Genomic DNA, 25,458 nt, shown 5'->3' with positions numbered 1-25,458 from the left:
ACACATTGCATGCATATTAATCCTCATCTAGCATCAAAAGCAACTGCAAGTTTACAAACAGAACACTGACATCGAAAGAGTCGATTAGATAGTCTTTGAGAAAAATACTATTTTTATCTTGTAGAGTCAGAATCAGTCCTCACCCACAAGTAAACGAAGCAGAGAAAAAGAGTACTAGATTCCTAAGAAAATACAGTGATAACATTTCCTTTAAAAAGATAACAATATGTTCCAATTTATAATCTGTCAGGAAGGAATTCTGTACTGAAATGTACCAGCGTTAAGAATTTTTAAAATTATACTTTTAATCCAAATCAATTCGAGTTCTAGTTTCAACTCCAAATGAGAGGACTGAGAAGTATATCTAAGGGGAAAGAAATTTAATACTGTTCTTTTACCCTGCCTCCTTTCATTTATTGTTAATAAACCTCAAATAATTTAGTTACATTAATGTAATCCGGAAGACATAAATTATTCTATAAAATGTCTATAACTATTATGAATGATACCTCTTAACTTCATAGACATAATAATAAATCAACACAGCCTTGGGCATGCACAGCAAATGACCCTAATCTGAAAATTAAATCCTTTTACAATAGCAGAATCTAAGTCCCTTTTGTTTTTTTTTTAAGTACTCCAGACAGATAGATATTTATTTTTTCAGAACATTCTGACATCCATCACAATTTTCAACCTGCAGCTTAACTACACTAAATGCTTAAAGCTAGACGCTTTACAATAGACAGAACCACAATAAGGACTGCAGTTGAGAGGCACTTATGGAAATGGTGTAGTTCAACACCCTTGCTCCAAGGAGGCTCAGCTGGGGGAGGCTGCTCAGGGCCACGTTCCATTGGCTTTTGAATATCTCGAAGTATGGACACTCCACAGGCTCTCTGGGCAACCTGTTCCAGCATCTGACCACCTTTGCAGTGAAAGGGTTTTTTCCCCTAAGTTTAAATGGCATTTTCTGTATTTCAGTTTGTATTTGGTACCTTTCACCATGCATCACTACGAAAAGCCTGGAAAAATCTGCAGCGACACAATACATGCATAAAAGTAATTAAGAGTGCACATCATCAGCACTTTACATATGTTATGAAAAATGCAATTAGCATTGTGTTGCAATGCCTGTATTAAGGCAGTGCAGCTATGACAGAGGCTGAAGGAAGTTCTTCATCCCCTATTTTTATCTTCCTCTGCAGAAGATGAATGATAGGAGAATCACATGGAAGACATTTGTCACTCCATCCTTGTAGTATGTCATGCTGCTGGAAGGGGGCTTAATATCTTCATGCAGCTCAGGGGAACACACTCTTCCTCCTCTCTGCTTACAATGACGCAAAGTAAGAAACTACTGTTGCTCAAGGTTGGTGTTGTGCCTAATGATGCAAGTGGAATTTCCCATCAAAATGCATTGTGTCTCAGAAAACAACTCATTACAGCTCTAAAGCAGGGGACCTTCCATTAACAAATCATCACTGCAGCTACATGTGTGAATACAGTAACTGGAACACTCCTGTGGCCACACATAATACTGTCAGCTCTGCCCTCTCCTGCTGTTTACTGGGAAAGCAGTACATTACACACCTGATTAGCAAAACTACGCGTACTTAAAGGCTCATCAGAAGACACTTCAAATATGTGACACTGTCTCCAGGTTGCAAAGACATTAAAATTTCATTATAGATATATAGCAACATGACCATGGTATAATTTACACCTATTAAAAATAGACTAACATTTAAAAAAATAGATTAAGCTTCATAAGGCAGGCAGATGTTGGTTGATGTAGTGGCTACCAAGCAAAAAAGTAAGCAAGAAGAGACAGGTGGACAAAAGCAGTAGACAGAAAAGTATATAAAATTGTAACAGTCTAAACCATTGTACATACGAGAGCAGGTGCACAGCATCAGCATGCTGTTTGATGTAGTGCTGTCGATATTTGGAGAAATCATGAAGCATCTGCAGAGGGTCAGGGTGAATATTAATACGATCTCTGTCTGTCCATGTTTCCACAGCCACAAGAACGACCCTGGTGTTCAGCTGTTCCTTGTATATCTGAGGGCAGAGACAGGACAGGCACAGGAGTGGAACACTGGGTCAAACATGCACAGTTAGCCAGTAAGAATAAAGCGGAAGGACAAGAGGGATAAAGCAGGAGGGAAACATGAGGAAACAGTTAGCTGGTAATGCCTTGGATTTCCTAAAAGTTAATATTCTGATCAACTCAAATTTTATGTTTTAGAGGACAAAAAAAACAGCTGCTCTTTTTTTGAGCTACTCCCTTTTCTTTAAAATTCTCACGTCAAATACTTTCACCACTGAGTTTTGCAGAAAGCCTGTACAAAAATCAGCAAAGAAAAAATGTAAAGGTACACTGTGTGATCTCAAAGAAAAAGAAAAGAAAGATCTCAAAGACAAAGAATAGCCAAAGCCAATTCTTAAGTCAAGATTAAATAAATTCTCAGTTCTCCAACATATCAAAAATTTAATTCACGTGTGATTTTCATTTATAGTATGATCACTTAATGCTACTCAAGTAAAGTGAGAGTTAAGTAAGAGTATTTATTTTTCTATTAATTGTAATGTCACTGTAGCAATAGACAAGGAAACAACAATCAGGCCCTAATAATTACAAAACAGCTTTAAAATATCCATTTTAACTTTGTGCATGATACGTGATTCTGAAGTAAAACTGCTGCTCTCTTTAGGTTCAGGTCATAAAATGCCAAATTTTATTAACTAAGGTTATCCAGAAATTGCAGATCTACAAAAGATGCATTCCTTATCCCCAACAGACAGTGTGCCCATCAAAAGTCTTACATGGGACATGAAGAACAGTTACTGATCATACTTAGTTATGATCTAAAAGCACTGGATAATTAATACATTGGCTGCCTAATGCATAAAATACACAAAAGGCAAGTTATCTGGTCACTTCCATGAGGAACCTTATTAAATATAAGCTTTTACTATCTGTTTGCAAAATTATATCTACAATGAACAACATGAATTGCAAATATCCTCCTGCAGTTATGATATTGATACTGAATAAACTAGCACTGACTAGCATGCCAGTCTTTTGTAACAAGGCAGCATTTATCCTTACAAAAAAGTCAATGTATAATACTCAATACTTAGAAAAAAAGGCAATAAGTGTAAGAGCAAGAGAGAGCAACCAGCTAAGCTCAATTTTGTCCAAAAGCTTTGAAGGAAAAAAGAATATTAATATGCTTAAATCTGAGGAAGACAGGCTGAGGACATACATAGAAAATTGTTAACGACATCAGAAAAATCAGTAAAATTAAACCCCCGAAATTACATATGGGTGGATCAGTAAAGATTTTACTTGTGTTTGCTGAGAGGAAAACCGTATTCCCTGAAGCAAATCAGAAAGAAAGAATGGAAAAGAGGGCAGAAAACCTGGAAGCCTCTGAAAGCCAATATTCTTTTCCCAATAAAATATCAGTAGGAAATTCAGTCCTCTCCCTATTAACACAACAGAATAACAAGGTAGAAATTCCTGCTCCTTTTCATGCTTTGTTTAAAGAAAAGGCCATTGAGATGTCATTTTGCAAGATCTCTATGAGGGGACTGAATTCTATACTGGAGAGAAGCTGAATGTTTCTGTATACAGACATACAACAAATAAAAACGGAAAAACAGAAGGAATGGTCAGAGAAAGGAAATACAGATTAAATAGCTTTTGTTAAAATGCAGAAGAAAGACAAAGAAATAATGATGAGATGAGAAAAAAGTGAAGATGCCACCCTTTCTTTGGGAATGTCCAATATAACTTGCAGAAATATTATTTCAATTATTTATATTTTTATCTACTTTAGTAACTTTTCTTCAGACCACTGGCATTTTCAGACCATTACACAAAAAAATAATCCATAACACTTCTAGTATTTCATGTATTGTTAATATATTCACCTAAATTTTCAATATACATACAGTATACATAATGCTTCATATGTAAGATACTTAGAACAAATACTGTATTGCTTCCTCCAGACTGAACTCACTGACACACTGGTGACTATGTTCTGAATCACACTGCACAGTTCTATTGGTATCAATAACGTCACATGGGAAGGAGACTTAAGTGTCAGAATTTTGCTAGCCTTTGTATTCATCACTACTAGAGGATCTATGGCGTTTTCACTACAAACACAGCTCTGAAACGTGCGTGGTCATTACATGTATATCAAAAAAAAAAAAAATAAATTTTTACCGCAAATCTTACTTTTCATTTATACACTCTATGTGAAATTGTTCTACATTTAGCCACAGATACAAGTATGATATCTGTGTCAGTGCCACTCATTTACAATGTACTACAATGGGATTTTGTTTGGTTTTAAGCTATAAATACAGATTTATAAAGGAGATTATTTTTATTCACACTCTCTTTTTCTCCCAATAGATGTGTGTATCCTTTGTGAACTACACTCACAGCTTCAAACACCTGTGGTTAGGTTCATTTCACAAATCTAAACTCAGTTAAATCTCATTCTTAAGCAGTGACAGATACCAGAAACTCCTTCAAGTCTGAAATCACCCCTGCCAAAGGCAAACTCTGCCAGTTGCAAGCTTTGAGAAAAATGCCAAGGAAAATTTGGTGGTTTCTTACACATTCACCCCAGGCTATTCTTCTGCAGAGGAACTGAAAATTAGTTTTTAAATGTAATTTTTATAGCTGCTCATTTCTTTTTATCCTGGTATCTGCTGATGTTAACCTTTTATATACAGTGCTAAACTAAAAGTCAGTGATACAGTTTTCAGAAGAAACATTGATACTTACTGCATCTACAAGGTTTACCACAGACTTTGCAAAATTGTTTGTGTATGCATTTGAAGAACGGTGCTTTTTGAACTAAAAGGAGAGAAAAAGTAGAACACAGTGAGAACTTAAATATTTATTATTAATTATTTATTTTTACAGCAAGAAAGGAAAATTAGTATTTTAAGAAAGATTAAGGGGAAAAACCCAAAAAACTTTTCAGATCACAGCCTATATCTCATATAAAGGAAGCCACACATGCTACACAGGCTTTCACATCTATAAAAGGATTATTTAGCCACAAGAAATACCCTATTTAGAACCAGAGTTCAAATATTTGAGATAAAATTACAGGTGAACATGAACATAAACATGAGCTCAATACTGAGAGGATGCTGCACCCATTAAAACCGTGCTTAACCTGATGAGTTAAATACCAGACTGCACTAGCCACATTCCATGACTATAATTATGAGACATGAGGATGAAGCATTTACCACTTGTCCTGTGCTTTTGCAAAGGCATCCTTTCTCCACTATAGCACAGGACTTTTATGACAAGTAGCATTAGTTATGCCCAAGGCAAAAAGGAGGAGGTAATGCATGGTAAAAGTAAATATGTGTTTGAATGTAGAAAGAGTTATGCTGAATATCTAAAGTTTCAAGTTAAAACTTTTCCAATTTCTATAGACTTAGAGATGAGCTGTATACCAAGTTCTGCTTCCTAATTTCTGTGCATGTCATTGCAATTGTTTCATGTCTTTCCTCATCCTGCCCCACAAGTCCCCTCTGTTCCAAGTCAAATTTTCCAAAGGTGCTGCTATGGTATCTGAACATGAATCCATGACTTTCAAAAAACCTGCAAAATTATAATCCAAAACTGCATTACACAATATGATTTCCAGGCATGAAAAATAAATCTTCAAAGTTTCACAGGTAAGGAACACAGAACTACATAGAACAAAGAGGGTAAAAAGGCTTAATTTAAAAACTCTTACTAATTTCAACTACTGGTTAAAAGAAACAAATCTCATCACCTCATGGATAACATTATCAAGTTCCACAAATATATCAGCTATTCCCACTCTGAAACACAGTACCCAAAGAGAGGCCATGAATCAAGAGGGTGTGACCCTTTTCTGAGCATCAACTACTTACTTACTTTCATCAAGTAAGTTAGATGATTAACTACCTTCCCAAGTTAGAAGTACAAAAGAGGAAAATGCCGTTTTCCAGAATTATGCTTGGTGCAAAGGTGAAAGTAAAACTGGAAGACATATGTGAGCTCCTCCACACAAACTTGCTGAGGTTACACTTGATCCCATCATCCAGGTCATTGATGAATATGTTGAACAGGACTGGACCCAGCACAGTCCCCTGGGGAACACCACTAGTGGCAGGCCTCCATCCAGACTCTGCTCCATTGGTCATGACCCTCTGAGTCCTGTTGTTGAGCCAGTTCTCTATCCACCTCACTGTCTACTCATCCAACCCACACTTCCTTAGCTTGCCTGTGAGGAGGCTATGGGAGACAGTGTCAAATGCCTTACTGAAGTCAAGATAGACAACATCCACTGCTCTCCCTTCACTGACCCAGCCAGTCACACCATCATAGAAGGCTATCAGGTCGGTCAGGCATGATCTTCCCTTGGTGAATCCATGGTGACTGTTTCTGATAGCCTTCTTGTCCTCTACATGCCTGGAAATGACCTCCCGGATGAACTGCTCCATCACCTTTCCGGGGATGGAGGTGAGGCTGACCGGCCTGTAGTTCCCCAGGTCCTCCTTCTTGCCCTTTTTGAAGATGGGAGTGACATTTGCTGTCCTCCAGTCCTCAGGCACCTCTCCTGTCCTCCATGACCTTTCAAAGATGATGGAGAGTGGCTCAGCAAGATCATCCACCAGCTCCCTCATCACGCACAGGTGCATCCCATCGGGGCCCATGGATTTGCAAGGATCCAGTTTGCCTAGGTGATCTCTGACCCAGCCTTTCTCAACTGATGGTAAGCCTGCCTTTCTCCAGATTTGTCCTCTCTTTTCTGGGGGCTGAGATGCCTGAGGGCCAGCCTTAGCAGTAAAGACTGAGGCAAAGAAGGCATTCAGCAACTCCACCTTCTCTGCATCCTGCGTTACCAGGGCCCCTTCCTTGCTCAGGAGTGGGCCCACTGTATCCCCAGTCTTCCTTTTGCTGCTGATGTATTTAAAGAAGCCCTTCTTGTTATCTTTGACATGCATTGCCAGATTTAATTCCAAGTGGGCCTTGGCCGTCCTCGTCACATCTCTGCATACCCTGACAACATTCCTATATTCTTCCCAAGTGGCCAGTCCCTTTTTCCACATACTGTGAACCTCCTTTTTCCATTTGACTTTCTCTAGAAGCTCTTTGATCATCCACGCAGGTCTCCTGGCTCCTCTGCCTGACTTCTTTCTCCTGGGAATGCACCAATCTTGAGCTCGGAGGAAGTGGTCCTTGAATACTGTCCAGCTCTCTTGGACCCGCCCCGGCCTTCCAGAGCCCTAGACCATGGGATTCCTCCTAGCAGGTCTTTGGAGAGGCCAAAGTTGGCCCTCTTGAAGTCCAGGGTTGTAAATGGACTCATAGCCCTGCTTCTACCTCGCGGTATCCCAAACTCGACCATCTCATGGTCACTGCAGCCAAGGCTACCTCCAACTCTCACATCCCCAACCAGCCCTTCCTTGTTTGTTAGGATAAGGTTGAGCAGCACATCTCGCCTTGTTGGCTCTTCCACCACTTGCATCAAAAAGTTGTCCTCGATGCTCTGCAGGAACCTTCTGGATTGTGCATGGCTTGTCGTGTTGCTTTTCCAGCAAATATCAGGGTGGTTGAAGTCCCCCATGAGAACCTGGGCCTGCGATTGTGAGGCTACTTCCAGCTGTCTGTAGAAGGCTTCATCAGCTTCCTCTTCTTGATCAGGTGGCCTCTAGCAAACACCCACAACAGTGTCACCCATATTTGACCGTCTCTTAATTTTTACCCACAAGTCCTCAACCTGTTCTCCTTCCACTCCAAGGCAGAGCTCCAAATGTCACTTGGTCTGTTTTTTTTCCAGTCATCCCTCAAGACAAAAATGGAAAAAATTGGACTTCCCACACTTTTTTTTTTTTAAAGTGAAATGACAAACAGTTTCTGAATCGAACAAACAACTTGTCTTGGACTTCATTATGAACCCTAAAGAACAATCAGATAGTTTTGTCTATATGCTTTGCTGCATTAAAATTTACGTCAGTAAAACTAAACTCCAAGTAAGAAGTTCTGCCTTATCTATTTTTTTATTACTTTATGGACAGAATGTAGTTTTAGAATGCTCAGTACGTTTGTTCTGGACATAAATGTTTTGTTTGTTTTACTTTGTTGGTTATGGGCATATTAAATTATCCATATTATACTAAAGCATTGCAGACATAGTTTGAATATATAATTGCTGTAGAAGATCTCAAGTAACATTAAGCGTTATCAGGTATTATGGTCTATAGCAGTGCAAATGTTAACAGCTGCTGATAAATGAAATATTTGACCCAAAAGTAGCTTATGGGCACAGTGTTGTACATCAACCTACAAATTATAATAAAAAGAAAGATTACCACTGAATTGATATACTTACCATTTTATGGTCATTGACTATCATGAGCTCCAGATATTTCATTTCTTCAAAAACACCACGAGATACCTGATGGATTAAATAAATTCTTTGAGAAATCATGAAGATGTAGTGATTTTCAAAAATAACTGCAGCTGATTTAATATGATTACCCATAAATATTACATAGTTTATGTAAACCTGTAAAAACTGAGTCAGATGTTCAACTAGGATAAATTATCATAGCTACAGTAACTTAGTGAGTTATGATAGACACTGAGAATCTGAGTCACATCATTAAGAAAGTTTAGAGCCTATTCTTTTTGGTCCAGCACAGAAGCCACCACTGCTTCCTTCTCTTATTTTCACAAAGAAGAAAAATCTCAACACTAAAAACTCTTGGTCTAACGCGCTATTCATCACAGATTTAATTAGGAAGGAAGTTACTGAAAATAGATGCACCCTCAAAAAATACGCTGTGGATTGTACAACTCAGTGAAGAGATACAGATTAATCATCTTTAACTCAATTACTCCCTATATGCATGTGCAGATCATGAGGACTGTCCACTTCTGTTCTCTTAAAACCTAGTTCTGGGTGTCCTCATTTCGATTTTTAATTTAATCATACTACTTAATGAGCCAAATGAAAATAAAGACAAATATCTACAAAGCAGCAAGACTTCATTCAAAATTATTCTTTATCCTTAAGCAGACTCAAAATTCTAAACTCATTTTCACTACTAAACTTCCACTCAATTTATGAGTAGCATTGCTGTCGTTTAGCAAGTTTATCCACTTTTCTCCAAATATTCTATTTTTAAAGAATAATAATCTTGTTTTGTCATTTGATAATTTTATTACATGATAATGTTAAGCTACCCAAACTATTTGTTTTCTAAAACCTATGTTCTCTCAACATTAAAAAGATCCGTAAATTAGTGGGGTTTGTTTTGGTTTTTCATAAATGGTCTTAACTCAGGGTCACACTTCTACTCACCGCCCTCTTTCTTCTTCTCCTCAGCCACTGTAGTTCAGATAGAAAGGGCCATTCAGAACTAGATTCAGTCTCTGTACAAATCACAATATAAGAGTTTTATGGCATTATTTTAAACTATTTATATACACTATCCAAGCCAAAAGTACATTAAGATCATCAAAATTAGAAGAACCTTCGCTATTGAAAAGTTCTTTTTATAAAATACACAAAATGTAAAATATCATATCAAAACTCAATTCATTTAGAAATCTGAAGTTAGAATTAAAGCATGAAAGGGGAGGTAAAGAGGTTGTAACCTGGGCTTACAATATACATTTTCTTCCATCTCAACAGCATTAATATCACTGATTAAATTAAATTATTTGCATAAGAAAGCTAAATACAGGTCTTCATGAATGGAAATCATTCAGCTGCTTTTTGAGAACTCTAAATTCCACTGCAATAATTGTGAAAAAAGTCAGGTTAGTATCTATTTTTCAAATTTTTCTAAATAATCAGCAATTGTATATAGACTGTTAGCCTAATATTAAAATTTTTCAAGTTACATATATAATTATTTCCAATATTGAAAAAGTCATAACATAAGCAAAAACATACCAAGGTCCTGCAACTGCTTGGAGACTTGTGTTCCGTAAGATCTTTGGATGATGTGTGGCCTACTTTTACCTTCCTGATAATAAAAAAATATGTGACATTTTCTTCTAATTAATAATGTCAAGTGAAAAGTGAGGCCCTTCTTTCAGTATTTACCATATTTATTATATTTCCATAAAATGCAAGGAACCATAGTACCGATTTGGCACAGTACTTAATTTGAAGCAATCTATCATCAATCCTGAGCAAATCATGGAGCCTCTCTGCTTCAGCACATTTACTGGCCTACAAAACTGAAGTATCATAGATGTCTTTGAGGTTACTTGAAAAAAGTCCTTTAAAACCCTTAGTGTTAGAGAACACAGACCATTTATTCCAATAAATAAAATTAGAGTATATATCTACTTGAAACCTTTCTCCCACAGATGAAAAGCAACTATTTATGACAAAAGTGTATGCAATTTATGACAAAATTGCAGCAAAATGCAAGAAACTAATTGATATATTATCTTTAAGAGGATTATTTCACCCTTTTTTACTGGTGTATACAGCACTTAAAAAGAAGTCTTTTAATGCATGTTTTCTTTAGAAGTCTGACATGCCCCCAAATTATCACATTTTGGTATCTGCTCTAGGAAACAACTATCTTTTCTTCTGTAACACCTCCTCTGCAGAGCCTGCCAACACAAGCAATTCTTTTCAAAGGGTAGGATGCTACTGTTTTGGACATTCCATAAGAAATATATAACACACTGAAGGAAAACACTGCATACTTTCCCTGGGTTTTTGTGGGGGGGGAGTAGAAGTTTTATATAGTTAAGATTAATCAAGCTGAATAAATGACATACTGAAGGCTGTGTCCAAGATATTTATCTCACGTAGTACAATCAAAAAATGAGGCTCTGAAAGCTCTCTGTAGCAGTATTATTTTGACCTATAGGAGTTTCGAGAAAAATAATCTCCTCTGTGTTCTTGTTTAGAATTCCACTTGAATCCTCAACAGAGTTGGCAGACGGTATCTCATTTTTGTAACTAGAATTTTTGCTCTACTTCCAAGTTTTACTGAAATATCACACAGAGAGGGATCCTGGTTTCCTTTGTCCACCCAAGCAAGAAAACAATTCAGCCAAATTCTCCTCTGCCTGCTATATGGATACCATTGTATAAATAAAATGTCCATTAATTTACTGTACGTGTGCTGTCAGTTTTCAGCCTTAAGACCTTTACAAACATGTGCTACATCAAAATGCATTACGTAGCTTAACACATGGCAATTAATATTGTTCCTGAGGAGACTAAGAAATCTTATCAGATGGAGTATTTTTCCCATGTCTCTATAGTTTCATTTACCACCCAATAACTGACCATCCAAATGATATTGATTCCTCTGAATGCTGATCCAATTTCTTTGAAAGTATAAGAAGCCAAAGATTTTGCAGATCTTACTCTGGACTGTAAGTTCAGCTTTACAGTCACTAGAAGTTCTGCAGCATTACATTATTTGTCATATACTGGTAAGCACTAGAGCAAGACAATCCTGAGAGATGTGATGAAGCATCTGGAATATATCCTACAGACCAAGCAGATACAAACCTTAAGAATTCTCTCGATGTTGCAGAACCGCACCACTGAAAATCATTCAAATATTTTAACTATTCAAGAGGCAGAAATCTACCTGATTTTCCTACTGTTATGAAATTGAGTCAGTTCTATTAACAGCTAAAGTTTTAGGAACAGCTGCATTATAATACTTAGCATGAAGTACAAAAATAATAATAGCTAGCAAGATATTTGCGTAAATGCAGTCCTACATGCTGATTCAGCATGGTCATATATTTGAATACGCTGGATTAGAATCATTTAAGCTATACAGCGACCACTGACTTAACACATATAAAGTGTAAGATACCCAGATGTAATTAAGCTCTACTTCATTAAGCTCTTGGTGGAAACATGGTAGGTCAAGAGCGATTTGATCAACCTATTTATAGAAGGATGAATAAATGACTTCCAGAGATCCCTTCTATGAAATTATAAATCCTTTAGTTCAAGTACTAGAGCAAACTGATAAACACTTTTTGACAGTCCATAGCCATTTGCTATGGAAACAGCCTTATTAGTCTACTCCCAACACCTAAATGATCAACAATAATTAGGAAAAGAAAGAAAAGCAAATAAAAATCTTAGGTAATTCATACTTACACATCTCTTGCCTTGAATAAATTCCAATCAAGTGTTTTAAAATACTTTTTGTTTTCATATGAATGCATGAGAGAGGTCACTTATTGATTTATTCTAATACTTTTATTTGGTATTCCTTGAGCATTCTTTTTCCTGAAGTAAATAAATTAGATAAAAATAACTTACTGCACTGTGGGTCAGCTCCATTGGTTCTATCAAGTACAAGTAAATACTATCTTCAAACATGCCACTAGAACACAGAAAAAAAATAAGGGATATTTAGGATTACATGGCAATTAATTTGACTCCAGGCTATGATTTTTGATGAGACAAAACCAAACTTAGGGCTGAAAAACTCATCAATATTAAAATAAATTCCATATATGTTCATTACTACCTCATGTGGCTAAAGCCAAGATTTACTTTTTTTTTTAGAGACCAGGTGCATTTTCATGAACTAACTGAATGTAATGACAATGTAATGATAAAGCAACAAAGAGAGTAAAGATTTGACCTTGGAAAGAGGAAGTCCCAAAACACACACTAGCATGCAGAATATAATCAACAGCTGAGTTGCACTTAACAGTAACTAATCCCAGCAGGGACTAATTTCTTAAAATTTTCCTTGCACAATCTAACAAAAAGATCAAATTTTCTATTGGCTGACAGAATCATAGATGAATACTGAGCATGCAAACTGCTGAAGTACAATTTTTGTTTATCCTTTAGCATAATAAGTCATCTCGTAAAATATTTAATTGCACTTACCATATTCAAAGATTTCAAGAGACAGCATCAAAAGACTTTAATCCCAGTGATACTAAAAAAATGCTAGCAGTCTGACATAGCTGGTGCTGGCATTTCAAAACACCAAAAATCTTTGGGCCTGTAGGGTTTCAGTCCCTCAAATATTAAGAGATAATATTCAAGAACAATAATTAGTTAATAGCCTTGTTTGAAAAATGAGAATGTGCACTTACTGAAGTCCATTACAAGTTGAAAGAGCAACTTTGGAATCCTTGACACCTCTGATATTTCCATGGTAGTAACAATGCTCTCCACCCTAATAATGTTTAAAAACAAACAACCACACACACACAGAATTACCCTGATTAAATGTCTGCTGCTTAAAGCCAAGGCAAAAAAAGATCCAACAGCTTGCATTAGGTAAAATTTCAGAGAAAGCAGTGATTGCTAAATTAAATGCCAATGACTAGCCCTAATTGCTTATAAGGCAAAAACTGTGCGCAGTAAAGACTAATTTATATAAGTCTTCAAGCTACAACGTGGGTGTATTTTTGATGAAGTCACAGCATTCTTGACCTTTTAAGTCCATTTCTTTGCTGTAAATTGATTCCTTAAAATGTTATGTAATACAGGTCACATGAGCATTGAATTGTTTCTTGATGCCTTCCAGGTCGGTTAAAATTACAAGTGATACAGTGTTCATCAGTCACCTGGCATGCATTTGGCTTAGATCTGGATTCTACCAATTTTGCCTCACTAAAAATTTAACATTTAAAATGTATCATTAGATTGTAGGTACCAATATCACTAACAATGAACAAGCCAAAAAGTTAATCCAGTTTAGAAACACTAAAGTGTACAGCTGCATTTTTACTGTATGTATCAAAAGGGTACTAAAAGTCAACTCTTGGTTTTAACTGCATAGAATTCCAAATAGGTACAAAACCCAAATTACTTAAAAACAGCAGGATTTTTGTGTTTCTCTAAGGAAGTTAGCAATCACCTTTTAGACAAGGTCCTGCCTTTTATTTTAAAAAATAACAACAACATTTAAACTACCCACAATTGTGTTTAAATGTTAGAGACACTAAAAAAAACCAAAACAAATCAGAATCACAGAATGGTAGGGGATGGAAGGAACCTCTGGAGATCATCATCTTGTCCAACCCCCCTGCTTGAGCAGGCACACCTAGAGCAGGAGGGGCACAGGAGCACATCTAGGAGGGTTTTGAATGTCTCCAGGGAAGGAGACTCCACAACCTCCCTGGGCAGCCTGTGCCACTGCTCTGGCACCCTCACAGTAAAGAAGTTTTTCCTCATATTGAGGTGGAGCTTCCTATGTTCCAACTTGAGCCCACTGCCCCTTGTCCTGTCATTGGGCACCACTGAAAAGAAGCTACTCCCATCGTCCTGACACCCACCCTTTAGATATTTATACGTATTGATGAAATCCCCCTCAGTCTTCTCTTCCCCATGCTGAACAAACCCAAGTCCCTCAGCCTTTCCTCATAAGGGAGATGCTCCAGCCCCCTGATCATGATGGTAGCTTTCTGCTGGAGTTGCTCAAGGAGTTCCACATCCTTCTTAAACTGGGGGGCCCAAAACCGGACAGGGTACTCCAAACATAGTCTCAATAGGACAGAGTAGAGGGGCAAACTACATCCAAAACTGTGGTCCATAACCTCAATTCTCTAAGGCCCTAATGATATGAAGTGAGGAGATCCTGCTGAATGCAGCAATGCAAAATTTCAACAGTCAGCTAATGCAGGGATTGGACTGAACAGAATTAGTGCAAAATGTGCTACCAAATGGGCGTGCAGTAAAGCTCTGTGTGTAATCTTCCACTTCTCCACAAGAACATAAGGAAGTTACAATATATGTATATATGGGAGGGAACAGGACAAAGCAGAACAAAACACCACAGAGAAGAATCGGTACATACTTAAAATCTTGAAGTTCTGACCCAGAAAAGCCTTGCTCAGACGCCAGCTACACACTTTCCTCTGAATTAAAAGTGCAGGTTCCCTGGACCTGCCTTGATTTCATCACAGAATGAGCTAACTTGAGCTCTCCTCTTTTGAAACAATTAGCTCCTGTCAAGGTCTACTTTAAGTGGACAGAGAACTTCAAGCATGCACAGAACACACCTAAGACAGAGTGACAAGATGGATCCTCACAAAATAGAGCTGCAGTGGCTTTCTTTTCAAAATATTGACTATTACATGCCAATGCCCTTCTCTGGCTAATAACTACAGCACTGACCCCAAGCTTCCCAACTGCTGAACAATTTTGCAGGTCACCTCGAGGACAGTCAACTCACATCTCCCCACCATCCAGAAGTGTGCTATATCTCCAAAGCTATTGGTTACTCTTTGTCAGCACCCTACAAGAATCAGGCCAAAGCAGTCTCATTTTGTAGAAAACAAAGATTTATGAAGTCAGAAAGAGGGAGCATGATTCTGTACCCAGAGGCTAGGAAGCTTCTAGGAGGAAGTCTTACCGGCAGACTGCAATAAACAAACTATTCAAATGAGAAATTCAGAAAGAATTGTTTCGTCAAAGCATCATCTACTCACATACAAGAATTACTAGTGTTAAAATAATTTCATTAGGATCTTTTTAAATCTCCGATTTTTTTTTACTTTCCATACTTTCACAATTTGTCATTTTTCTCTGTATGTTCTAGTTTTCTTCTACGTACTAAATTTCCATGATTTAATTTCTCTATGTAATGGAAGTGGAGTTCTACTGCACTAGCAAGAATTTTGTATTATTTGATTGAAAATTGGTTTTTATACATTTTTAGCTAAAATCTTTAGAATATTTTTATGATGACATACTATAGCCAGCTACATGTCAAATTATTAAATCCTTTATCTCTATTCTGATAGAGAAATTAATTCTATCCTTATTACTGGACAGCAGAATTACTAATCCGTAAAATTCCACACATCACTGAGGAATAAATTGATTAGACTGTTAGAGGTTTACAGAACTACTTATTGCGACTGGCTTCATATGAATGGTTCAACTGAATAAACAAGACTATATTTTCTATCAACAGAAACAAAGCATGAGGAGCAACATTAACTGGCTGTTCAAGCTAGGAAAGTTTAGAAAGAAACCAAGAAACACTGCTTTGACTTTCTAAAGCATTACTTTGACTTTTCTAAAGAAAAAGGACTAGTGAATTTAGAAGCTGTTAGATACCAGAAATTCTGCTGCTATATGTCAGTGAAGCTAAAATGAAGAAAACTGAATTACACTAATTTGCTTCATTTAAGTAGTTGGTCTTTAACATCTACCAACAATAACCCCAGCTCAACTAAAAAGTATTCTCAAAAAGTTTTATTAAAAACCCTTAAGGTGGTTGTCCCTCTCACACATTGTTTGAAAAATGTACCATTCATCATCAAAATGTTCTTAATTCTAGTGTCATATGCCATCTGCATTCCAACAGCAGATTGGACCCATTCCTTCTGAAATTATTATAACTCAGGGAAGTACCAAAAATGTAAATGCTCTTTAAGTATGCACAGCATTATTTCCATTTTGCATCTTATTTAATGAGTTATTCAGATTCTGAATGAAATTCCTAACAGACTGTCGTGCATAATTAAAGTACTACATAGAAAGCAGTCACTACATATGTACCTTTCTATCAGTGAGAGTGCATAAGCCATGCTTTTTAACAACTCCATTGTGATTATCTTTCTCACACAAATAGCTTTTCAAGAATTCTTTTAAAAGACAGTCCTCCGAGTAAAGAAATTGCTGTTTGTCCTTCAGGGTTTTCACTGCTATAATAAACTATCCCTTTCTAGAAAATACAATATTTTTCATCAAGATCTTACTTCTTTACATCCACATTAGGAAACAAAACAATCTTTGACTTACTCAGGTCTAAAAAGGATTATAAGATACTGCAAAAGACCAGGATACAGTCCTTATTTGATCTCCTACACAAATGCTGTATATGTTTTCTGAACTTATAATGAAGCCCTTTACAGATTAATGTGACCTCAGGAGCTCTATTATTGTTTCTAAATAAATCAGTTCAGAAAACATCCCCTAGGAAGTCTGGATCAAGTTACTGCAGCATGCAAAGGTAGTCCATTTGCTGAGTCTAAAGTTCTAATATAATTTTCCACTCAGACTCATGATTCAGCAACCGCAGTGCTCAATGCTAGTGCTGCAGCTGACAATTGCATGAGCTTGTCTAAATGCCAGAGGGAATTGTTTTCTTGCATCATTTAGCATTTTTGCCTATTTTGCAGAGTACTGAGTCTAAACAAAACTTCCTTAGTATGTTACATAAAACTATTTTTCTTCTTCAGTGGAAGAAAACAAAACAGTATATTGCAATATTATATTGCAATGTAATTGTTTAATATTGCCCTAATCTGTGATACATTGTTTCATTTGAGATTCTCTAATAAGGGCAAAATAACAAACTAGGTATGTAATACTTGGACAAACAACAGTCCCGACTTGCTGAAGGCATAAATGCAACTCGAATGCTTGCTTTCCTCCACTCTATTTAGAGATATATTTCACATGTAATAAGCTCGCAACAAACATTCCAGCATTCATACCAAATACAAAAAAAGTAATTCCCTGAAAATGTAGTTTATAACCTTCCTAGGAACCTACCAGTCCTCATTTTGTTACTACAACAAACAAAAAGACTGATCTGATTCCCTTAGTCAGGGCTGAACTATCTTGCATAACTTTAATCTCTTCGTCTTTGGATCAATAGCCTATGGCACTGAATTCAATTTGGGAGCTAGTTTGGCAAATGCAATTAATTAGACATCAAGCAATATGCTGGTTTTGTAATAACTGAAACATTAACCTCTGGAGTTAGTCTTTCATTTTCTGCTTCATAACTGTAAAATTCTTGCAAAGAAAAGTCACTGCAAGTTTTTTTTGTTTGTTTGAATGTCTTACATTACCATTATCCCTTCCCCTTGCACTTTGTGCTAAGGACATATAAATAATTAATGATGGTGACTTCAACCCCTCCATCCCCTACATTTTACAAGATATAATTGTTCTGGCAGTACCTGGATCATCTTCACTACCACCGCCTACCACTGCCTACACCTCACCCCAACACACAGCTTCCCTTTTTTGTACAATTCTTCTTGTATTACTGAGGTATCCTTGCAAGATGAGATCATAGCTACCGCGTATATGTGTAAAAAGGCTTTTGGAGTTTTTAAGTCTTGAAAAACTTCTTTCATTTTTTAACATTTCATTGGCATTGTTCCCTCAGAAAGACCATTCTGACACATTTTAAAAGCACAATACCTTAGAAAACTTTGGCTTGCCATCTTCATAGTGAATCTCCACATAATTGGAAGATAACAAGTCACTGTCAAAGAAAGGAAAAATCAAGATGAGAAAAATCTGAATATTCTTTCTATTGCTATAGGTGTGTTTGGGGTTTGCTTTTTTTTTTTTTAGAATTTTCAAACCATTTTTGTTTTTCTTGAAAATTAGTTTTAAAAAAAATCAAGCAGCTTCTGTCCAGTAAACGGTTTGCTGGTGCACTGGAAGCCAGTGTGTGTTACAGAAGGGGGAATTTCATTCTGCAATCTAATCCTCTTATGTATTTTAGCTTTACAATTAGATTACCAGCCTTTTAAATATGCAAAAAAACCCATCCCATGACTTCAGAACTTTCTTTGCTGCCAGTAACTGGTACTTACAAAATGTATGCTTAGTTTGTTATTGTTTTCAAATAAGTTTCATATTTTATCTAAAAGTTAAACAGAGTATATGTCAGGCTGAACAAATACATACACGATTGTTCTGAAGACAAAAGTGCATACTTTACCCATACCTCACTTTCACAACTTCAAATACTCATTTTTTTTCCCCAAAACAGTAATGTTCTTAAGAAAGCCAAACCCCACACACAAAAAAACCCCACACTACCCCTTTTCTTCCTTTCACTTTTTCTGCTAGTATCCTTTTCTCGCTCTTATTTTTTTCTTAACTCTGGCAAGTTCAAGTTATTTTTTTTTACATGAGATTAGCTAGTTTGTATATATCCTGGGATAACTTCAATGCCCCATTCACCTCTCACCCCATTAAAATCAGGGTTGCAGCACAGCAGCCCAGGGAAAGCAAAGCAGTTAAATATGTTAACTGGCCCCATCATATACTCAAGGTAAGTGTTTTACTTAATGCATTCCAGAGTTCTAAGCATTTTTCAAGCCTCTAAGAGCCTGCACCCTTCCAAATAAACAAAAAAAAAAAATCAAACTCATTAAAGGGTCTGATAGTGGTACATATATGAAAACAAAAATATTGTTACTAGGAATAAAACACAACATCGTTTTGGAAGCCTGGTTTGACAAAATAGCTCTGATGGGAATTCAGGACTAACACCAATTTATGATAATGGCTATTACAAACTCAGATTAGGCTATTAGCAATCCTGATAATACTTCAACTCTGGGACTACTGGCTCATAAAATCAATTCTTCATGCCCCATTTATCAGGTACTACACTTCTCAGAGAAGATCCTGCAGAAGTCAGTCACCGGTGGTTCTCTTAGATGTCCTTTTTCACGGAACTGAGAGACCACATTATAGGCACTCTCTGCCTGCAAAACCAAAACTAATAGTCATGAATAATTACTGAGGTCTCATAATTTGTCTTAACCTTTATTTTGATAGCAATAGTTAATAGATACATTTTTAAAGTGGAAATTTAAAAATAAATTCAGTTGCATAAAATAATTTTCACTTTCTCTATTTGTATCACAGTAAGCCATAAATTTGCTGCAAGAGAATACAAATGCTTTGTAAATAGTGTAAGCACTTGACTACAATGCAAACGTTCACTTCTCCAATGTGGCAAGGTTTGAAGTTTCTAAAGAGTATTACATATGCAAAGCAATTAAACTTTAGCATGTTGATAACGTCCTTTTCTTCTTTGCATTTTTGATACTTACTGTGAAGCGTAAGGACTACCATCCTCAGTACTGAATTGGATTGTATAGACAAGGCTAGAGGTAACTGACTCAAGTAGGAAAATGGAAAATTCTGATTAGATCTAAGTTTAAAAGAATCACTGAGGAGAGTTAAACACTGGAACTATGCTCAACTTGAAAGGGCCTAGAACAGATTCTTTTACAGACACTTCTGCTTGAATTCACAGAGACCATTTGATTTCCTCAAACCAATTCCAGGATCAGCATTTATCCACCCGTTTCCAAATGAAGCTCACACTCTCACACACCCTTTTTTGCCCTCTTCTAGTAACCTTACACGACTGATCTCGGAACTGCTTTCAGTGCTATCTAGTGGTTTTGGCATCTATTAAGACTTGTAGTAGGTGATTTCCCACTGTAGTTTTATCACAGCATTTATCTCTCAGATTTATCCCATTTCATGTGACATAAGAGTTGCTTAAAATTTATTTAGCCCACCTTTTGCAGAATCTTTCCAGAGTTCAGTGCTCTTTTGGATTTTGGTTGAATTTCTGTTGTAACGCAGTTGTTTACTTCATCTGCCAACCTTTTCCATTCTTAAGCTTCTCATTACTTCCAACTCCAAAGGGATTCCTGATTCAGGTAGTAAATAGCGTCCCACATGACAGGATATCTAACATGACATACTTTTGATGGAAGACTCCTATATACATGTTACAAGCATAAAGCAAGGATACAGCAGACAGCGGCTTTTCCAGTAGACCCTACACTTTTCTCATCACTGACTTTCCAATGCTACTGGTCCTGTGGGATCTGCTGGATACAAGGCACATTGATGAAGTTCTCCGTACTGAACAAATGCCCTCCAAAGAAAATTGAGGCCTGCTGTTCATTACATACTTCCTAAATACCATACTGTAAACAAAACACACCTTTAATTTGTGAACCACCCTTTTGCCAAATGTAACACAATATCTACCACCTAGAAGCTGGAGTAGAAAATCTATTATAAGGCTATTGTCTTTCACAAACCTGTTCTCATGCTACACTGTAACAGGGTATTTAACACTAGTTTCTGATCATTATTACATTCTTAAGCTTGCCACACGTAACCACCGACGTACTGCAAGGGCGTTTTTCCCTTAACATTTCCCACAGGGCAGCAGAATTTTGAAATTTCCATTGAAAAAAAAAATGAGTCAACTTCTCCTTAAACTGTATGCCTCTACCTCGGTAGGCACCTGATTTTTGCCAGGTACCTTGTATCACTTATTCTTATTTTCAAGTATCTGTCTACACTAGCAAACATCCTGAAGAACACCTTACTTCCAATCATCCAGAAGTCCTTCAATGTATACTGCTAATATGAGACAACCATGATCTTATTCAGGGGAAGAAGAGGGAACAGGAGGGGGGCAGTATATTTGCAGGTGTTTTCCAACATGGCTCTGCTAGTACACACAATAAATTGCTTCTATAACAAAGCTAACCTCAGTCCTGTTCTTTGTATTTATAGCAAAATCAGTACAAACACATCCGTAACTGTGCTTATAAATGGTTAGTATTGAAATGTTATATTGCAGAATAGTCTAGGACTGAAAAAATCAGCAAAAATGATCCACTACTGCCGCAAAGAAAGAGACAGAATTTGGGTAAGGAGGTTTGTTCTATGTTTTGCTAAAGTTGCAGGAATAACAACAGCTGTAAAAATAAGCATAAAACTGCCACTACAAATTTTCCCTACCAAGAATTTTACCTGTTATTAGTGTTATGACAAAAGACAGGAGAAATTATTTATGAAAAAAAAAGTACTTAACCAAAATAACTTTCAAACATTTTTCCAACATTAAAGACAGATATACAGAAGAGCACTATAATTTCACCAGTAGGTGTGATAGGATCCTTTATGCAAGTAGCATCAAAAAGAAAGGCCTGGAATACACTGATTAAGAGCCCATGTGGAAGTACAAGTGCCTGAGGGATGAGATACAAAACTCATGCATAGAATAAGGGTCTCCACATCACAAAATAACTCTTCTTCCTTCATTATAATTTACAGAATGTCTAAACTTACCTCAGAAAGGCAGCCCTGAATTTTAGAAAATACATCTGTGTCTCATCTACGCTGGACTATGTTTTGTCACCCTTCAGTTGACCCATTTACATTTTGATTGAGCAGAAATGCTTCCAGTACAGCAAATTTGTTTTTCAATATTATGAGCACCAGAAACAGTGTAAGCTGTAACTGAAACACTTGTGTAAGTCATGATCACATCAAACAAAAGCACATTCAGGCTAGCAACACATTAGTATGATGCCTTACAATGAAGGCATCAAATTGCAACATGCTGAATGAACTCATGGAAAAAAACCCCAAACTTAGTCTGCTGTGTCCTTTTCTACAGTTCCTCCAACCCTGCCTTCTTTTTCTTAGATAACTGTTTTTATTAAGCTCTCCTGCATCACCATCTCTTCTACCCAAATTACAATGACAGATGCAAAATAAGCAGCAAAAGGACATGCCATTCCTGGTAGTTGCTGCCTTTGAAGACACAGGCCAGCTGTTAAAGCAAGCAGCAGCTGCTTTCTGAAGAACTCATATCTATTTCCCTGGCACATATTTCCCTACTGCCATTTTCATAAGCAGGAGAGCTGCAGTGTGAGAAGTGGTTTACCTCACCTGGCAACTAGCTATCCCGATGAATTGATTTGGGAAGTTAAAGGCTGTGAAATGACTGAAAGGTATCTCATACACAGGTAACCATGTTAGCTTCCAGGAACCTAGTACACAGCCTGTGGAAAAATCACTCTACAGCTGAATTATCTTTCTTGCATACTACTTAAATTATCTTCATACTAACCTACTACAAGCAATAATTTATTAAGTATTCTGAAATGATTCAAGCTCAGTACCAGCACCTGAGCAACACAGTTTAGTTGAATTACTTAACAGAACATGCAACAGATGTTTTGGTCCATTTGACAGATATAGTCCAGTAGCACATAAATATGTGAAAAACAAATTGAGACCTTGCTATGGCGTTTTGTTAGATCAAGACACTGTCATCTAATGGAATGGCCATCTATAGCCTTATTTCTCTTACCGGTTTAAATTATATCTATAAGCTGTGTTGAATTGACTGTTCTTATGGGAATTTATTAAGTGACTAGTATGTATTTACAATAGTCTTTACTTGGCTGTTGTCTTTGAAGCTGATCAGACAAGAGCGTCTCCAAGGAAGAAATATACTGCAAATGCTCATTGCTATTTTTTAAAACACAGCAAGTTTTCACTACTTTTTCTTATATTATCTTGAAGGAACTTAATCAAAATGTGATACTGTGGATCAAGCATCTGTGTTTACCAGCAATTAAAAGAAACAACTGATGCAGGTGTATTGGTTAACTTTTTCATAATAATGGAATCAAAGAAAGTCCCCACTCTCTTCTGCTATTAATACCATAATGATTCTACAACAGCAAAGAGTACACATTTAAAAATCACTTCTTGAACAGTCTTGCTCTTGTTGTTTGTTTCTGTTTGGCTTGTCTTTCAGGTAGAGAAACAGGTGACCTGACAACAAATTTATTAAGCTGAAATTACATAGATAATATTTTAAGTACTTTTAAAGAGGTCTTCAAATGGGGAAACATCTCTAAAAAAGACTGACAGGAAAGCATAATGCACCAGATTCTTTTTTGGATTAGTCTGCTTCCCCCATTGCAAGAAGCCCTGAATTAGTTCAAGGAATCCAGACAAATTCTTCATGATCCTTTCTCTAGTTATGTCCTGAAGCCCTCCATCTGGGAATGGAGCATGCTATACTTTAATTGCCACTTCAGCAAGCATTTTGAAAGTAGGAGCTTGAAGAGTTCTTCAGAATATTAAGAACAGTATGTTGCTCAGTTCCTGCCATGTTTTCCTTTACCATAGCACTGAAGAGGATACCACTTGAAAATGTGCTATAAAAGGATATGAAGGATTGAACAGCCGGACAATATTACAGAAGATATGAGTACTGTGTCATGGAAAATAACTTAAGTAATTTGCTATGACAGAACTTTCCTAGAAGAGCAATTGACAAAACAAAGATTTCATTTAAACAACTCTTCAAGTTAATTCAATATTGTATTTTAATTGATCCCTTTCTTCCATCACCAGCTGGGAAAACAGGTAGCTTTGAATTATCAGTAAAAATTTTATTATCGTGTAGTCTAAGGCTGTGGGCTGCCATCTGTCTTTGCCAGAATGGTCTCATTCAACGGTAACCATATTTGCCAAAGCTTTCTTCATTTAAAGCGAGGGCTTTTTTTACATAAAAAAGAAACTCTGGTTTTCTCTCCTCTTAAAGAATTCACTGAATGCTCCACATGTCCTGATACTTTGTGTCTAACAATAACAGTCCAATTTAAAACAACTTCACAATGAAGGAAAAATGGAACCAGATGTGGGTGTGGGTTCTTTTTATTATTTTATTTTACTTCTAAAAATAAATAACTTTATTTATACTTACGGAAAACTGACTCAACTGCCTTCAGATTAGATTAACAACTATAGCAGAATCAGATACACGTTTTGGTACTCCGGCAAACTAATAGTTTATTTTGGTTCCCTTAATCCATGTTTCCATGTTGAACTATATTGCACAACTTTAGCTCTGTCATTGAATCAAGTTAAATTCAGCGATACAGGCCTTTAGGAGCTAGTTTGATGAGCTTAACTAACCATATGTCAAGCGTATGCAGGCTTTATCCTAGCTCCAAATGCAAAGATTTCAGCCTGACTGTAACAGAATCTGAGATCCCAGCAATTCACTTCAGTATAAAGATCTCACTATTGAGAAGACTGGATCATCTCAGAAACTGACTGAAAAATCAACTAGATTAAAAAGGTAACAGTTATTCACCACTGCCATGTGACAGTGGTTACACGTGAGCAAGGTAGAAGAACAATACATAAAAAAGGACGCATCAAATCAGACAACTGCTTAGAATGTTGTTTGACAGCAAATACACACAGCAAATTTTGAGGTGTTTTCTCAGAATTTTATAGCACTGTCATATTGTCCCAGATGTGTATTTGCCTTGTCCTGAGCTTGTTGACCCTAACAATCCACCAAACCAACGGCTGTGGTCACATCTCAGCTGACAGGCATTCAAAAACCCTGTTCAGAAGGGTACGAGATCCACACTTAAATCCAGAATTAGGAGTGCACAGAATAGTCTCTTCACTCCACAGGCAAGTGGTCTGAAAAGAGGGCTATCATTCACAACACCAATGTCCACATTTTAAACAGCATATCTTCAGGTTTTTGGGTGTGGGGGGTTTTTGGGAAGGTGTTCTGGTTTACTTTTGGCGTTTTGTGGGATTTTGTTTGTGGGTTTGGGGAGGGTTATTTATTTTGGGTTTGGTTTTGTTTTGGTTTTTTTTTTGTTTTTATTTGTGGATTTTTGTTTAAAACAAATTCTTTAAAATTATTCTTCCTAGAGGCTGCTGGATCCCATGCAGAAACATACATCCCAAGAGCTCTTACATCAGTGCAGAAAAAAAAGTGTCATTTCAAACAAATTAGCCGATGCTGGGTTTCTTACAGTCTTGT

At 36.7% G+C, this 25,458-nt stretch overlaps 1 protein-coding gene across 5 annotated transcripts in view; it reads right to left on the bottom strand.

The window, feature by feature from the left end:
• The window catches only part of ADAM23 (ADAM metallopeptidase domain 23), an 84,002-nt gene that overhangs the window by 39,511 nt on the left and 19,033 nt on the right, over positions 1–25,458 (bottom strand). For all 5 annotated transcript variants that reach the window (XM_064451827.1, XM_064451830.1, XM_064451826.1 and 2 more), the window contains exons 4-11: positions 18,225–18,288; positions 13,145–13,227; positions 12,351–12,414; positions 9,987–10,059; positions 9,390–9,460; positions 8,415–8,480; positions 4,814–4,885; positions 1,898–2,064 (exon numbers count right to left, since the gene is read on the bottom strand). In XM_064451827.1, the coding sequence (XP_064307897.1) occupies positions 1,898–2,064; positions 4,814–4,885; positions 8,415–8,480; positions 9,390–9,460; positions 9,987–10,059; positions 12,351–12,414; positions 13,145–13,227; positions 18,225–18,288 (660 nt within the window). The remainder of the gene's footprint in view (positions 1–1,897; positions 2,065–4,813; positions 4,886–8,414; positions 8,481–9,389; positions 9,461–9,986; positions 10,060–12,350; positions 12,415–13,144; positions 13,228–18,224; positions 18,289–25,458) is intronic.

This window comes from Phalacrocorax carbo, chromosome 5, assembly GCF_963921805.1.
Source record: "Phalacrocorax carbo chromosome 5, bPhaCar2.1, whole genome shotgun sequence".
Lineage (NCBI taxonomy): Eukaryota > Metazoa > Chordata > Aves > Suliformes > Phalacrocoracidae > Phalacrocorax > Phalacrocorax carbo.
This window is presented reverse-complemented; position numbering and strand designations above follow the sequence as displayed.